The sequence below is a fragment of the Larus michahellis genome, chromosome 1 (assembly GCF_964199755.1).
Source record: "Larus michahellis chromosome 1, bLarMic1.1, whole genome shotgun sequence".
NCBI classification, from domain to species: Eukaryota; Metazoa; Chordata; class Aves; order Charadriiformes; family Laridae; genus Larus; species Larus michahellis.
Window position 1 is genome coordinate 175,726,541 of NC_133896.1, and position 18,516 is coordinate 175,745,056.

Consider the following 18,516-nt stretch of genomic DNA (forward strand, 5'->3'; position numbering starts at 1 on the left):
TCCTTGCTCTTATAAATATCAGTAGGTTTGAAGCCATCTACATATTTAAAAGCATCAATATGTATTATATGCGTTATTTCACTCCTTTCCTCTTACTGCTTGATTCTCCCCCCTGTAGAGCTATGCCCCAGCTTTGTAAAATAAAGTATCCATTACACACTGAGAAAATGGGCCTGATGAATCACAAAACCCCACATAATTTAGTACATCATCGCTCAATACAGCTTTTCAGTCTAATTTAATGCATTATTGAAGATAACGTGTTCATTAAAACAGCTGCCAGCAAACTGTTCGTTTGGATTGTCTCATGGAAGCACTAGTCAAAGAGAAATAAACCACCACATGCTAATGATATACAAAAAGGACAAAAAACAATTAAGTTTTGATACATCGGTATTGAGATGTTAATATGATTTTTTTTAATGAGTACTGCCATCCAGGCTTTTATATGGTAAATACCAAGCATCACAAAACCGGTGCTTCCTTTCAGCAAACTTACAACATATAATAAAAAATAACAAAAACCCACATGGCAAAATTACCAGGGACTGTTCAGCAAGGATGAATTAATGAGCACAGAATTATTATTTATTGTTTCTTATTGCTACTTCTCTGTCAGTGAGCATTTAAGTAGCAGATATTTGGATGCGGAGTTTGCTCCTGGCCTCTAATGGATTAAACTAAAATCTCTCATCCCTTCAAACGCTAGGAAGTCCTGGATTCTGATGTGCTGGCTGAAATGAATATCTAACATCTTCCATTGTAACGAAGCCTTAGCAGTAACTGTTGGTCTCTGAACAGGACCAAATTTGTGACCATAGCATTAAAACTTTGCCACTAATTTTCTCCACCTGTTGTTTCATTGGTTCCTGGTGCAGCACAGGGTAATACTGAGCATAGTTTAACTAGAATATGCCAACAATAGAAATAGACACACACCACAATAAATATTTATAATAACAGGTTTATTAAAGCTACTGCTGCTAATTCATAAGAAATTGTCATAAAACCAACGAAACAAACTATCTACTCTTTCATGGCTCCTTTATGTATCAGTCTCAACATCCTCTAAGCCAGGCAAGGCAGATTACATCATGATTCAGCTGCAGGCCCAGTGGTTTAAATTATGCAGACATCCATACATCCCGTCTCCACTACTGAATGTGCAGACGAGGAGAGAAAGTTTTTCTGGGACAGGCGTTCAGCAATCTAATATTAATCTATGGCTTTCGCACTTTTCACCCTTCCAAGCTCTTGCTCATGTCCAGCAGCCTCTGAGCGCTCTGACTCTGTCATGATCATATCCAAGAAGGCCTTTTCGGCTGAGAGGTAAGAGGGATAAATCAGTTGTGAATAACCATGATGAAAAACATCTCATGGCAGAGACTAGTAGTCAACACCTTTGTTTGTCCAGTAAACTGATGAACTATTTATTATTTTAGGCAAATAAGACAGGTAACAATTAAGTGTTGTGGAAATCATAGAATGGTTTGGATTGGAAGGGACCTTACAGATCATCTAGTTCCAACCCCCCTGCCATGGGCAGGGACATCTCCCACTAGATCAGCATGGACTCTTCTTTCAGTTTCTATACTTTAATACATGCTGTCTAAAAGGAAAAAAAAATGCTTTCATTGTAGTCTCAAGGAAGGATTTTATCTGGCCTAATGTAGATGTCTAGAAATCTGAACTATTCACTGCAGGTTCCTTTGCAGACTATGGAAAGTAAGACATATGTTCAGAGCATGGTTAAGCTCACGGTAAAATAGATGTTTGCAATCTGACCAATCGAATCACTTCCTAAAAACTATCTACTTCTTTGTACGACTATACAGACAGAATAGATAAGTAACTTAAAAGGAGATGTCTACACTGTAGATGTTTAAATTTAGGTGAGATGAATCCATGCAAGGTGTTTAGATAGCCAGCTTCATAAAGTAGGAAAGATAAATACAACAACATCATGTCATGCAAAGTATGTAGTTCATGATTTCATGGCAACTATTAAGTGTGCACTTCTTAAAAAAAATGCTAATACAATAGTTACCAGAATTACAAACATGGAGTGGGAAATTTCTAAGTTAAACCCTCTAACAATTTTTGTTTAGAATCCCTCTGCAGTGATAGAGATGCATTTTCCAAAGATGATTTTTTCTGTCTGAGAGGTATCATTTAAGTTACTTGAGAAGAATGTTCTTCTGGAGATTGATGTCTCTCCTCGAAGGTACAGAGTAGACGCACCTCACTCTATATGAAAACAGTAGTTTACACTGAATAACTGACTTTCAAATGAGTAATCTTTGATGAGATTAATCCCATTCATGCTATGTAGATAACAGATGTTTATATCTGAGGAGATGCTTCAGTAAAGAGAATACAGCCCCTCCAAAACATATGTGTAGGTATGTGCTGCTGTTCAGAAAATTTCAATAAATTATCATTAGTTTTATGTACAGTTTAGCAGTCTCACAGATCTGATGGATAAATTGTACAATATCTTGTTTTGCTTCCTGGAATGTGTGTATGAAAAGGCATCTAAATTCTCATGGAATTAATTCCTTTGGGAACCATGCAGTAGGACTGCATTTAAAGTATTTGTTCCTAGCAGTAAAAATTAATCATTTCCCATTGCGGTTTGAATTAACAGGCCAATACATTTAACAAAACACTAGTGGAGCTTCTTTATCATGCTTTCTGTATGTCAAAATTAGTAGATCCATTTTTCTGCAAGAGAGAAAAGATTGATCAGCAATGCCAAGCAAATCAGTATTCTCTAAACGTCACACAATGAAACTTTAGATCAATTTTTTTTTTAGAAAATCTACTGAAGTCTGACTGTCCCGTCTTGTCATTTGCTGAAATAGGATATGTTAATTTATAATGCCCAGTATACAGATCCTTGGTATGTCTTTCTGCAGTTTCATAACTGCCACGATGCCTTATTAATTTTATATTCTGATTATTTGTAACGTTCACTCTTCCCATCAAATTTTGCAATGGCAAAATAGCACAAAGTTTTTTAACAAAACAAATTGATTAATATAATTTTAGTTGACATGTTCTTATCTCAGAAGAAGTACGTAGGTGAACACCAGGTCAGCAGAACATTTCATCTAGGTTTCCGTTTGTCTTTATTCAATACACAGGTACTGATTTATAGTACTACGAATTCATAATTGCCGTAAACAGAGAAGGCTTAAAATCTAACAACTTCTAGAAAAATTAATAAAACAAAAGCTTCATTCTTCACTGCCTTGCACATTTGTTTACTCACTATGCTCACAAATGTTTACACAGGTACGTATGGTACTAACAGTACAATATTTTCATTATAATTTAATAGATTTTATATCTTCATTTTACTGGTCAGAAAGACTATGTTAGGTGAAAATACCTCTGAACCCTGGTTTATTCATTTCAATACAACAGGCTGATTCTCAGATGGCCTTTGAATTTATTCTTGTGACTTCCAGGGCAAGATGCCATTGCCTCACTGTAGGTGTCTCCATTGACTGCACAGGTAGGACTCTATAGATTACAATGAGACCTTAAACCATCTCCATCACACGTACAGAATAATTATTGTGTCTGGAGACTGGGGTTAGATATCATCCTAAGCAACCCAGTCTTACTGAATATTTTGAAAAGCTTTAAGTACACAGAAATAAGAAAAAGAAATAGTTGTGTTGTAATAAATTGAAGTTATTTGAATGAAGTTCTCTACATTGTTTTTCTCACGTTCAATACAATACATCTTGCATCTTACCTTTAATTTTGGAATAGCAAGGCTCACAATGCACAGTTTGTCTGTAAATCCAAATGCTGTCTCCTGCTTTCAGATCTTCCAGTGGTCTTTTGCATACTTCACACTTCAACACACAAGTATAAACAACAAGAAAAATTAAACCAAAACCGTTCTCTAATATTCATTCCCAGCATGCTGTCTTTTAGGGAGTAAGCAACCTCAGACCAGAATAGGGATTATGAATACTGCAATATCATCAAGGATGAACTCTGAAAGAGTAGTGTTCATGAACATTAAATTAGACATTGGAATATCTCACCTTTAGATCAGATATCTAAGTCCTTACTAGTTCCCCTTACCTCCCCTAGATATTCCAAAGAGTAATTTCTCTGCCTTAGCTTACAAATTTATTCAAAAATAATATGAATCACCCTTTTGAGATCCTTTTGTTTCTTCACTGAGTAAAGGAAGCATGATCAGACTTAATCATCCAACTCCAAGTAGTTCTTAAAGAATCTAAACCTGCTTATTTAAAAATGTTTTCTGATACATTATCTTAACCAGTAAATATGTTTCCCATTATTGCAAAATCATGACATTGCTTTCACAAATTTCTTAAAAAGCTAACTTTCGAGATAGAGAAGCATCGCCCATGTTTCACGGGTGAAAATACACAGATACACACAGAAGCTGACTTCCCAAGATCACAAAGAAAGCCTACAGTGGATCAAGGAGCAAAGTAATTCAATCTATAAACCAGAATATTGACACCCGGATCAACCCTTTTTTTGTAACCTAATAAAAGAACGGCAAATTCTAGTCTCTCTGGATATTTTTATCCTCTGATAAGCGAAAACCAGTATTACTTTTACAGTGCAACTCAGTAATCAAATTGCCAGCCATCCTAGAAGGGCTGTAAGCCTTTCTGTAATTTTCACGATGGCTGTCCATTCAGATAATTTTGGACTGAAAGTCTTTATTAAAATCAAAAATTAACAGTCTTACCCAAAACATCCTTTTGCAGCTAAATGAATAAATTGTGTTATATCAACACCATGGACTTAAAGGCACTGTGAATTATTAGGCCCAGGATGCAGACAATATACAATTGCCTTATGTTACACATGCTCATTAAAGCTAGTATGACATTGAAACTGAGCGGTCAGTATTGATTAGTAGAACATGGTAGAGTACCAGAGAACTCTTTTTTTTCCCAGTTTTACAGCAATATGTCTTTTCTATATATTTTCTACATAAGCTGTTAGTATTAAGGTACTATTAAAACAGTCTACTCTCTTCACTCATTTTATGTTTCCATCTATAAATCAGCAAAAGGATGGGCATGTTTCCAAAGCTTTGATCACCAAGATTAGCTAGCATTTTTATACAGGGAAAAAAACCCTAAAGTTTGGATTATTTACTCACTGAACTTTTGGTATGTACCTTTACAAGGAAGAAAAGACCTTATACTGCTGTCAGCCACATGCAAATCTCTAATGGATACAGGGTATTTGTAAAGAGCTAAATGAATATTAATGATGAGAAATTGCAATGCTTAGCTAAATACATAACTACAAGCATGAACCACAGACTTACAATAGTTGTTTAAACTTTTGCCAATGCTTTTATAAATGTGTATGTTTATACACATGTAAATGTATAAAACTTAAGCTGAATTTTGCGGGACAGACAGGTCCCCACTTGGGAATAGGTAGCAAGAAGAATACAATTTAAAAAATAAGCTTAAATATTTAACAGATAATTCAGCTAATACCAACATGTTAACACTCCTAACTGCATAAAAAGCCCACTCCACTTTGTGTGGGTTGATCCATCTAAAAAGAATGGAAGCAAACCAGAGTTTGTATTTACTTGCAATAATAGATTTGAGGGAGTATTACATAATAATTTCCATGGAAGAAATTGCATTTTTAGTGCTCACAGAGCTCAGTCCATATGAGACAAAAAGCATATATCACTTCACACATGTTAAGTACGACCTTTCCGCTGTATTCTGGTTTGGGTTACTTTTCATGCAATAACTAGGTAAAAGAACTGCTGTCAGAAGCAGAAGCAAAAAGCTATGCACGACTGGGCAGAAAAATGAGCTATGCTAATGCGGTGATTTTGCCGAGTATTATTTGTTAGAACAACAAACTCAGTGTGGAGATGCAAGCAGAATTAAAACAAATGAGGCAGAAAGCAACTATATGGCTGAGAACTGGTAGGCATACCTCGAGAAAAGTTTAAGAGTGAATTTTAGGCTGAAGCTTAGACTTTGAAATGACAAGCATAAAAAAATTTCTTCTGTGCTTTCATTCTTATTGGAAACAGGAAAAAAGACTTTTACATAATTTTTAATAAATAAGACTGAAGCAAAGACATATCCAATTTCAGCACCATTTTATCCTACAGCAGAAACTATCCATAGGACCCAAATTTTAACCAATTCTTTGATCCCGATGGGTAAAACAATCTCACCTCTATTGCTTATTTTTAATACCTCTTACTAATGCCTTTGAGTGTGACTTCTCCACAAGACACAATTTTAGATGTCACTTAATCAAGAACATTTGAGGGAGCTGGCAGAAGTCATTGCTGGGCCGCTCTCCATCATCTTTGAAAGGTCCTGGAGAACAGGCGAGGTGCCTGAGGACTGGAGGAAAGGCAACGTCACTCCAGTCTTCAAAGAGGCAAGAAGAAGGAGCTGGGGAACTACAGGCCAGTCACCCTCACCTCCATCCCTGGAAAGATGATGGAACAGCTCATTCTGGGCGTCATCTCAAGGCATGGGGAGGAAAAGAAAGCTATTAGAAGTACTCAGCATGGATTCACCAAGGGGAAATCATGTCTGACTAATCTGATAGCCTTCTATGACAGCATGACTGAATGGATAGATGAGGGGAGGGCAGTAGATGTGGTCTACCTTGACTTAAGCAAGGCATTCGACACAGTCTCCCACAGCATCCTCATGGGGAAGCTTAGGAAGAGTGGGCTTGATGAATGGACAGTAAGGTGGATAGATAACTGGTTGAAAGACAGAGCTCAGAGGGTGGTGATTAGGGGCACAGAGTCTAGTTGGAGGTCAGTGACGAGTGGTGTTCCCCAGGGGTCAGTACTGGGTCCAGTCCTCTTCAATATATTCATCAATGACCTGGATGAGAGGATAGAGTGCACCCTCAGCAAGTTTGCCGATGACACAAAGCTGGGGGGTGGCTGACACACCGGAAGGCTGTGCTACCACACAGAGGGACCTGGACAGGCTGGAGAGTTGGGCAAAGAGGAACCGTATGAAATTCAATAAGGGCAAGTGCAGGGTGCTGCACCTGGGGAGGAATAACCCCATGCACCAGTACAGGTTGGGGGCTGACCTGCTGGAGAGCAGCTTGGTGGAAAGAGACCTGGGAGTCCTGGTGGACAACAGGATGACCATGAGCCAGCAATGTGCCCTGGTGGCCAAGAAGGCCAATGGCATCCTGGGGTGCATCAAGAAGAGTGTGGCCAGCAGGTCGAGGGAGGTCATGCTCCCCCTCTACTCTGCCTTGGTGAGGCCACACCTGGAGTACTGTGGCCAGTTCTGGGCTCCCCGGTTCAAGGAGGACAGGGAATTGGTGGAGAGAGTACAGCAAAGGGCTACCAAGATGATTAGGGGACTAGAACATCTCTCTTGTGAAGAAAGGCTGAGGGATATGGGTCTCTTCAGTCTGGAAAAAAGACGGCTGAGGGGGAACCTTATCAACACCTATAAATACTTAAAGGGTGGGTGTCAGGAGGATGGGGCCAGGCTCTTTTCAGTCAGGCCCAGTGACAGGACAAGAGGTAATGGGCACAAACTTGAACATAGGAAGTTCCACCTAAACATGGGGAGGAACTTCTTTCCTTTGAGGGTGGCAGAGCACTGGAACAGGCTGCCCAGAGAGGTGGTGGAGTCTCTGTCTCTGGAGACATTCAAAACCCGCCTGGACGCGTTCCTGTGCAACCTGCTCTAGGTGACCCTGCTCTGGCAGGGGGGTTGGACTAGATGATCTCCAGAGGTCCCTTCCAACCCTATGATTCTATGATTTACAAAACTGCATTAAAAAAATAGAATAAAATTTTACAATATGAAGAAAGTGTAAGTGGGATGTAATTCACTATATCAGACTGGAAGTGTGTATACTGAAGGCTTATAAATGCATAGGGCATTCAGGATACGTTCCACTGCATCCTTTCTCCTCCTTGTAGTTGCAAGAGAACAGAGAGAAGGAGAGGCAGGGAGAAGGAGAGTAGAGAGAGAGATGGAAAGAAATGCATAGGGATGAGAGAGAGAGACTAGTATTTCCTACATTAATCTTCTCCTTCAGTGTGCAAACCTTCCTCTTCTCCCAGGTGGAGAAGGCCTAAGGCCTAAATATTCTCTTATTATATGTGTAATATAAATCAGGCATTACATTCAAGTTATATTTCTTAGTAGCAGGTGAATTCTTACCTTGAAGCAAGTCGAATGACAGCAAATTTGCAAGGCATCTAAGATCATTTTGGCATCTATGCCCAAGGGCTTCCTGCAGTATGTACATATATCTTTTCCAATTATACTCCTGTGTATATAATATAACATCAGCTGTCAGAAAAAGAGCTACCACTGAAATTTCAAGGAGAAAATTGATAAACTTAGTGCACTATGTGGGAAAGACATTTGTATTACTGTCCAATGGCTATAAATGGAAAAATGTCAGGTGTATATTCCCTCCATTCTAGTTGACAGGCGTAATATATATGCACCTACGATGGCCAAATTGCTCAGCATAATTGTCAAGTAGCAAAAATACCTTGATAGAAAGAATGGTCTTCTTCAGTGAACGGAATGATTTCAAACAGTAATAAGACTGTATTAAGCTGCTGAATGTCTGGGAGCATGTATGCTAAATGGGGATGAAGTGGAGGGTAGTGATTTTAATGTTTTAATCACAAAAGTAAATTGTTAGTTGAACTTAAAATGCTAACACTTGATCAGTCTGATACAGAGTTCTCCTCTACGTTGTGGAAGTGCCTGAAAACATTTTTAATTTTCTGCACTGCAGGCAGAAATCCTACTTTTGTGGCAGTTACAGTGAACACATGCATAGAACAACCTACCTGGTATTCATAACAATATTTTTAAAAATTTTCTCAGCTCTTTTTGCATTCTTATGTGACATCAATCTGTAGTTTCTCTAGATACAACTATTGATGGTGGTTTTGCACTACAAAACCAACTGGTCTTGCTCCTTTCCACTCAATGATAAACCATTGGATTAATTTTGAATCATTCACAGAGTTCCTTCTACTTACATTGGAAAGGATACAAGTTTTTCCTGTTTCGGTATTTCCAAGTAGTGGAAATGTCCAAATTATCTGAGCTGAAAATAGTGTCACATTTAATTTTTTTTTTGCCCATGAGGTAAGATATTACTGATTGAGCAAATATCCTTCTTATATTTGGGAATATCTTAACTGGTGTGAAAACATAGTTTTTAACAGCATTGTCATGTGAGCCTGTTCCTCCCCATCTGTACATAAAGTTGGTCATTACAGACCCCGTTCTCACAAAGGAAGGAAATTTTGCAAAGTGGCTGCCCGAGGTAGAAACCTACAGAATCACAAAGCCAACTCTGTCACTTAAGGCATGGGCTATTGTTTCTATAGATATTTTAAAATGTCAGCTGTGACAAGCCTAACATAATATTAGGCTGCTGAACTGTGGTAATGACGGCAAGATCCCACTGAAAGGGAGCTCTGTATGAAAAGCTGTCTGACGAGCCTAATGGTGACTTCCACTGCTCTCTTTTGTCTGAACACTTGAACGCGTGTGCAAAACGTCTGTGTCCTTTGATACTCTACAATGTTAATGGTGTGTACTTACCGATCAGAAGTAGAGTAAACAGTTTTGATAGTATTTCCAGTTATATTTTCTTCATAGGCACCATATGATGATTTGCTGTGAAGCAGTGAGTGCATAGCAATCACTAAACAGTACTTTTTATTTTTAAAGGTTTCACTACAGTTATGACAATATGCAAATTAAGCTAATGCAACACGCTTGTAAAAAAAATAATCAGCATACTTGGTGATGAATTCCTTTTCTGTATTTTCACATCAAGAATAATATATTAAGTAAAAAAGCATAAATTAGAAATATAGCGTCCCTAGACTGTGTTCTGTTGTCGAACGATTCTTCAGCATTTCAAAATTAAATCCACAAGCCCATTGAGCAAAATCTACGTGATGGTATTGGGTTTACCTGTGCTGATATCCCAGCCTAAATGATACATATCAGGAAATGGTGACACACTGCATTTTCTTTCTTTTTCCCCCCCTTCTTTCACTAGTCCTCAAAGAGCTGTCAAACAGCCAGACAAAATTACAAGATGTCCCTAGAATGAGAGTCAGGGTCTTTATAGTACAAACTGTTCAATATGTGATTTGTGTTCACTACAGTAACTGTATTGTTCCTTGCATCACAGTAGGAAGGAATACACTGAATTTAACTATCATGGGAGTTAAATCTTCCTTTTTTAAGAGCCCCAGTTCTAGTTCCTTAACTTCTTTGTTTGCGTGGAAGGGATGAGTTATGTATGTGACAGGCAAAGAAGTCATCTTTCCATACATGTTTTGAACATTTCTGAACTGATTTAATTATCCTATTCCTTCAGAAATTCATAAGGTATATGGTAATTATTACATGTTTCACATCACTCTTGAATATTGTTTAGCAATGTTAGGAGCAATTTTTTATAATCTTGTATTTTCCAGAATGTGTCTTTTTTCCAGGGAAAGTATAACAGACTGATAACCTGATCCTGTAAGGTGTTACACAGCCCAGATACACTTTTCTGCATACTTGTTTTTGGATTTTTTCACCACAGAGAAAGTATCTCCTCAGATGAACATCCAGTGCTCCATTTACATTTCAGGCAAGATGAAGGTAAGCTTATTAAGTTGGAAAGCAAACTAAAGCTAAGCGATCACATTTTGGAAGAGTTTTTCTGGCTATTTTTGCCCTGACCAAGCTAGACACATGCACAACACATGTCACAGGGTAGAGTACATTGATGGTGTAAGTGCCTAAAGTTTCTTGCTATAATGAAAAGTGGCGTAGGAATCTCACCTCTTTATTCCTATGAAGTATGGGCCTATCTGTGATTGGTTTGTTGTTAAGCTTGTTATTTAACTCATTGTATTTAGCTGCAGAATCTAGCGCTGAGTCAGGTTGACATTTCAAATCATCTAGTTAAATCAGGGTTGAGGTCAGGGCGAAATTGCACACTCAACTAATATGGGTATTTAGACGCAGCATGCCCAAAAATAACACTGTTTATCTTCTAGAAAGTTGTATAGACAAAAATACTTCCCTCTCGTGTCCTAGTGTAGAGAAGAGTGTCCCTTGGATTTTAATAACTGGCTAGAGTATTATGGTTGAAATACACACAAATAGATATAACCACATCTTTAAAAAAAATAAGTAGAGAACAAAAAACTATGAAGCTACATCAAAAATATTTCCTAAGCATCAGTTTCTAGTCTTGCCAACTGAAAGTGTGAGGAAACTCAGAACCTTTTCAAATAAATGCATAGACTGGCAGCTTGACAAGACACTAAGTTAAAAGTGAGACACAGCGCAGCCTGAGAACTGCCTATCTGACTAAGTCCCTCCTTTCAGTTCATATCACTCACTCCTTTACTTGCTATGGTGTGATTTGTTTATACAGCAAACTACTCAACAACTCTGTAGAACCTATTCCATAAAACCTGAAAGAATAACCTGCAAAGACCATTCATTAAAGTAGGCTTTCATTAATTAAATTGGGATTACAGCTTCAGGTAGGGGGTATACCTTTTGTCAAGTGTAAGGTAACACTGCATATCGAAGCACGTTCTTTGCCCTGCCATTCTTGTATTATTGTTCTCTATTTTGATTTTCAAAGATAATCAGAATACTGCACATCAGAAGCTGTATGTCTGCAAAATGCTAATTAATTTTTGTGTTGAATAGTCATTTTGAGTCTCAAAATTTTATGCTGTTTGGATTTTCTTTTATTCTCAGCCAATTTATGGGCTTGGCCTTCAAGGCCACGCAGAACTTTCAGAATGCACAAATTTCAACCGCGCTCCAATGTCCTACTGCAAACGTAAGAAAATGAGAGATCAAAGACCCTGTGCCCAGTCATACCCACACCAAGGCTCAGGTGTGCATAAGCTGAAGGACTGGGACATTGGCCATAGTTAACATAAAGTACCAGGCTGTGACTGCTATTTTCCCTATTAGTAAGGCTCAATAGAAGATTTCTCCTCTCCCTTCCAAGTCATCAGCCTTGACTCTGGTAATTCATGACCACTATACAGCAATACCACACCTTAGATATAGGACTGTCTTTAAACAGTCCTGTCTACATTAATACTTAAACCCACGTAGATGGGTGGGTTAGTACTGAAGAGACGTTTTCCTAATTCAAAAAGGTCCTTCATTCAAGCATGATATATTATGGGTTTTGTTGTCATATTTCTTGAAAATACATTTTGACCTAAGAAAAATATATTGTTTCCTTTATTTCAATGATTTCCTGTTACCAACAGACCTGGTGTTTAGTTAGTTCTATTAAATATCCCTATATTACATTTTTCACTCAGATTTGCAATACATGTGCTTGTAGAGAGAGAATCCAGCTGGACCAAGAGTATTGCAAGAGAAATGGTTTTAAAAATAGTTTGTACCTGGTCAAATCGTCAGAAAGCCATGTTGCAGTTTCAGTGATTGGGATAAGAGATGATGGATGGGTTCAGATTCATCCCATGTCATTTTAGGAACTTAACAAGGCACTTGAGTGAAGAGCGTAATGATTTCCTTACAGCCTCAGAAAGAAATAAGCTCCCTGAGAGCATGGTGCATCTAATATGCAGGGAAATGCCTTTCCTCTATTGATTATATACGAATTTTGGCTTAACTGCTCTTCTGAATTTCATGCCTCAGCAGCATCTCTAGAGCTACCCAGAGTATGTCTTGTGCTCTCCACCCTGTGCACTAGAGCTGGGCTGTGTGGGCTTCTGTTTGTGGGATCCTGGAAGCAGAATCTGGAAGGGGGCTGGCATGATTCCAGAGACCAGTGTGAGGTTTCTAAACATCCCTGAAATTTCTTGCATAAAGATGGTTTCTTCCCCCCCACCCTCCCCCCCAAGAAATGACACTTTAGACATTATGGTTCTCAATTAATTGTCCACAGTACCTGGTCTTTCTTTCACTGTCACTGGAGTAGTTTATTTCTGGGAGATTATATGGAGCCCTTGGAGGATTTTCATACGCTTGCTCAGTTATCCTAAGAAAAACCCAAAAAGCAACACAAGAAAACAAGCACTTTTTAGAAATCATTTTCAGCTACACAGCTTTCAGTTACACTTACAGCCATAAGTGTAGAAGCTCAGGCTAGTAACAGTAGGTTAAAAAAAATTTATCTTTTTCTCACTGTTGTTAAACTGTTGCTTGTGAAATTTAACAGAATTACTGACCTCTGGTTTATGCTGGTAGATATATTTATATCAGAAACTTCATATAATGTTAATCGAACTCTAGTTACCTCAAAGCGCCCACTGAGCTTTTCAACAGTGCAGAATTGTCTCAGTGGTTGATAGCATTCTGCATTTCCTTGGCAGTACTCTATAAAGTTTTATTCTTGTTTTTACTATATTTTAGTTCCAAATTTTCTTTTCTGGGGGGATATACTACAGTGATGTTTTTCTTAGAAATGACGAGCTAAACAGATACATAGAATCTTATTTCAAAAAGCAGGATTACGAGTCAGGCGAAAGAAACTTTGTCTCCTGCAGTTTTCCCTGCCACAAACATGACATGCAACCAAACATAAAAATAAACCTTGTCAGACAAATTATAGGATTTCAGGATTAAATGCTAATAACGTTTTTGATGATTTTATAAAGCAGCTCAGACAAAGGCTGCCCTTGTTTGGTTCTGCCAAAGGTTATATTCTGAAACAACTTGATGATTATAAGCCTTAACTCTGGATGTTTGGTCTGCAGCTTGATTTATTTCAGTGAGCTTGCCAAGGTCTGAAGCTTTGCTAAACGAAGCTTGCTCAGTGCTGGGCGCTGTTTTATATGCAGAGCATGCTGCATGAAGCAGCACCCTCTATTGTGCTTGATTCCTAATCTGGCAGGCCCCCTTTCAGAACTAAAAGAGCAAGTCATTCACCATACATATTCACTATATACTACTCTGGTCAGACTGTCAACTGAGACTGCTAGGATAAAAATATTTTATATTAAAAAAGAGCGGAAGTACTTGTGTATACAGATAGCTCAGTTCTTCCTCTTCATTTAGATATACAACTAAATGGAAGACTCAAAAAGACACCATCAGAATGGTGCCTGAAAACATAATAATAATTTCTGTTTAATTGACCAAAATCTTAGTTTTTGCAAATCATGAAACCCAGTAGCAGTGAATCTTTTAAACTAGGACAGCATTTAGTTATATTTCTTTGAGATGCTAACGGTTGAGTTCACAAAACACCTAGATAAGCACAAAAATACTTATGAGGATCTTGTCATCAGACATTTTCATCAGTACAAGAGATTTTGTTTGAGTCATTACTTATTATCACAATACATGCAGCTATATTGTTGTATTTGTTTAATCAGGCACATTTTAGAAATAATATAGATACCTTAAGTTATGCAAATTCTGCTTGCTTGTATTAGGAATTCACATTTTCTGGAACCACATCGAACAACTACAACTCTTGATATAAGCTCTTTAAATTTTATAGAGAAGTATGAATTGAGTCTCACCGCTTTTTATTTTGATCATCAGGAGACTTTACTTCAGCGTGATCACCAAGGTCCCCATCTCTGTGAAAGAGAGAAAGACCTCAGAATTAATCAAATTATTTGATTCAACTTAAACATATTAAATCAGTTTAATTATTTATGTTGAAGAAGAAAAAAATCATTCGCATTTTACAAGGAAGATTCCTGACTACACTGTATGTATCACAATTGTTTCATAAGTGTTTAGTTAGTTATGAAGTAAGAGTTATCAGTTCAATATTTTTCATTTTCTCTCCATTGTGACACTACAAAAGAATGACAAACTACTCAAAAATGCTAAGTTTATTATGGTATTGTAGGATAATTCATGTTGTAATTCAGGGACATCAGGAGGTCTCTAGTCTAACCTCTTGCTCAAAGTAGAGGCAGCTCTGAGGTCAGACCAGGTTGCTCAGGACTTTTTCTAGTCGGGTCTTGAAAACCTCCAAGGATGGAGATGGCACAACCTCTCCAGGGAACCTGCTCCACTGCTGGACAGTCCTCCTTATATCCAGTCTGAATCTCTCTTGTTTCAGTTTATGACCGCTGTGTCACACCATGTTGCCATGCTACATGTGAAGGGCCTGCCTACATCTTCTAAACAGACTATGGCTCTATCATTTTAACTTGATAACATAATTTCATTCAGTACAGGCACCAGCACTACAAGCTACAGAAATGGCTGCCAAAGTTTGTTATTTGCTTTGTCGTTATATCCAGCCCAGATTCCTCTTACAACTGTTGTTATCGAGGCTGTATACATTCTCTAGGACCATACGACCACATTTATACTAGTAACTCATAAATCACTGGCTGTGAAAAAGCTAATTTCATGTAATAAATTTAATATATTAACATATGTCATCTATATAATATATGAACAAAATTTTACATTACTATTTTGTATTAATTCATCTGTCATTAAAAATAATAATGTTATCCATTGAGGTATTGTTTAAAATTAGAAAAGGCCATACTGGTTCTCATTTGAAAATGAATAATGATACTAAGAACAAACAGGATTTTTTAAATTTTACTTATGATACTCCTCTTTAAAGGACAATTTTTATTTTGAGGGAGCATTTCACATTAATTTAAAGCATTTTGATGGTCATGCACTGACTATTTAGAGTTACAAAAAGATAAAATCAAATACTACCAGTGTTTCTTCCACACTGAATTATTTATATTTACTAGCCTGTATTTAATGAGGAACTTAAAAAAGTTAAAATTCTATGGTTGAAATCAAATAAAAATATTAATTTTGACTCCTCTAATGATTTTTACAGAGAAGAACCTATTAATACTAATATCCAACCAACCGCAAACATTTTTTAAGTATATAAGGGAAAGATTATGACAGCCTTGCCTCTTATTTTTCTGACCATCAGTATTTATTTCAGTAAAATTCTCAAGGTCTTTTCCTCTGAAACAATAAACAAATACAGCTGTTAAAATATTCCCCCTACCTGGGAAGAGGTAAAGTGTAGTAAAAGAAAGAAATCTATTTATGCACACATTTAAAAGGAAAAAAGTAAACTGTTAGTTAAGTTTATGTTCAAAATTTGCGAACACTTATGTTATTGACAATAATAAGAAAATATGTTTAAAATTTTCCATTAGCAAGGAAAGGTTTTGTACAATTAAATAAAAAATATTATCTAGTACATCCAAGAAAATAAAAAGACTTTGTTTAATCATATCAATGCCGTAGTTTGATTGTTCTTTGACAGTGAAGATAGTGAAGGAGAAACATAAACTTTCTAAAAACTTAGTATTAATTTACAGGCTCCCAGCAGCTTAATCCTTGTTTGCATCATTAATTTGCAAAAAAAAAAAAGTTTTTATTTAAACTAAGAGACTTAAGACAACACCTAAAAATATGTCCAAATGTCCACATATTTTTGTTTCTGGGATGACAAGTGTCATCATAGTTAGCAATTAAAGCATTGTTTATGTCTGTACTTCTACTGAAAATGTAAGCATCCAAAGATTCCCAAAGTTTACATATAAGAAAATGTTTTGTTTTGTTTTTATTTATTTCAAAAAGACAATTAAACTCATGGCTAGTTTTTCCCCTGGATTTTTAAAAATTATTAAAATGGTTCAGTGAATTAGAGAACAGAATGACCTATGAAAAGCACTCAAACTAATCTAAAAATCCCTGATTCTCTTTTGGTAGAAGCAGAGAACAAAGGCAAAAGGCTAAGTTTGCTCTGTGAAACTGGTAACTTGGTCACTTCAATCCATAATAGGTTTATTAATCTTAAAACTTTGGATGCCTCCTAAATTTCAGAAGTGTCTCAAAGTCATGGGCTCTATCTTAACAAATTCTCTGTGAATTAAAATTTGCAAAACAATCATACTCAACTTACATGTTAGTGTTAAGTATACATATATATATAAATATATAAGTATGCATATATGTGAGATTCTCTACTGCAAAATAGATGATCACATGTTGGCAACATTTATGTGCCGCTACTGTTTAGAACATCATTCTTGAAGTTATCTGTAGAGTTTCGGTGTTAGGTGTGACAAATGTTACATAGCTCTTACTAGCCCAGTAAGTTTCTCCCTTTCTGTACGTTGAACGGCTGCTTACAGACCACAAGAAACTTGGCCTAAAATGCAGTGAACTGATGTGCTGTTCAAAAATGTAAGTTCAAGCTGTTCTTTATGGATCACTGCCCTTGCTGATTGAAATGCTTTGTTACACCTTGTTGGGGGAACACTTATCATCCATTAGTTCTACAATATTTTCTTTAATGCCCCTTCTCTAACTATATTAAAATATTTCTTTAATAGTTATATTAAGGAAGCATATAAAGCATGTATGATAGCTTGCCATAGATACTAAGTGTTCAGCTGATAGTGCGTGTGTCAGTTAATTGATCTGTAGTTTGCATTCATCATTCTGTATAAGGAATGCTATTTATTAATCTATAAACATTTTACAGATTTGCAACATTACCTTTCCTGACATTCTCATAGTTACAAACTACTCACTGCCTTAGAAAAGCAGGGCCTGAGAAGCTTTGAAGACTTACTCCTTGTCACTTGTGAAAGAACTTGAATTCACTTTGATGAGGTTATCAAGATCTTGGTTCCTTTAGAGATAGAACAAAAACCAGATCAAATCACAATTAGTATAGCCAGCTGTCAATTAGCCAAATTAAATGCTCACTTAAAAAGAAATTATAATTGACACATTCTTTGTAAAAGACAAAATTAAACTGATGAAAAGTTCAAAGCATACATCATTTTAGTAATGCAAAGATATTCACAGACACAGACATATAGCCCCCCATATGCACATAAGCACACACTCTTCCTGGAATAAGAGGACCAAATTATATTTTGGAAACAACAAGTTATACCTAATACTTATGTCAAAAAAGGATAATTCCCACTGAACATGCATCGTGGACAACTTCAAAGAGTGCCTGACATCTAATATGCTATGATATCTTTACCAAGAATCTTTACCAGATAACACAACCAGCCAAGTATTCCTGATATGTGCATAAATAATTTCTTACTTAAAAAGTAGTTATGGACTAAGTCTTTCTAGCTAAATCAGTCAAAAAGTTCATTAGTCAATTTGGTAGGCTATCTGGGCCAGCTCCTTCCCAATTAAAATCTCCCTTCTCACAAGAAATTTCATGATTAAACTGCAGGATGCTGAGAACTAGTTACATCCACTGATTCTTGAACTTCCATAAAAGAGATAGGGTGTGATTTACTATTATTATTACCTGATGTAAGGAAAAGAATAATCTTCCTTGAATTAGATCTTCTTGTTTAATTGATTTTCTTTTTGAATAAAATAACATAACATTAAACATAATATATATTAATGTAACATAACTATTAAAAATAGAAATGTAAGTTTATGTCTGTTATACTCTCGGAATGCAACATTTAGTAGCATC

At 36.6% G+C, this 18,516-nt stretch overlaps 1 protein-coding gene across 4 annotated transcripts in view; it reads right to left on the reverse strand.

The window, feature by feature from the left end:
• Nucleotides 1-946: 946 nt before the first annotated feature.
• SCEL (sciellin) overlaps nt 947-18,516 on the reverse strand; it is an 88,517-nt gene continuing 70,947 nt past the window's right edge. For 2 of the 4 annotated variants that reach the window (XM_074563436.1, XM_074563443.1), the window contains 8 exons: nt 17,632-17,691; nt 15,951-16,007; nt 14,564-14,623; nt 12,985-13,074; nt 9,627-9,701; nt 8,214-8,322; nt 3,767-3,869; nt 954-2,724 (listed from right to left, as the gene is read on the reverse strand). In XM_074563436.1, coding sequence (XP_074419537.1) covers nt 2,708-2,724; nt 3,767-3,869; nt 8,214-8,322; nt 9,627-9,701; nt 12,985-13,074; nt 14,564-14,623; nt 15,951-16,007; nt 17,632-17,691 — 571 coding nt within the window. In that variant the 3' untranslated portion in view covers nt 954-2,707. Of the gene's footprint in view, nt 2,725-3,766; nt 3,870-8,213; nt 8,323-9,626; nt 9,702-12,984; nt 13,075-14,563; nt 14,624-15,950; nt 16,008-17,631; nt 17,692-18,516 lie in introns of all 4 variants that reach the window. The other 2 variants (XM_074563454.1, XM_074563462.1) reach the window with 2 other exon arrangements.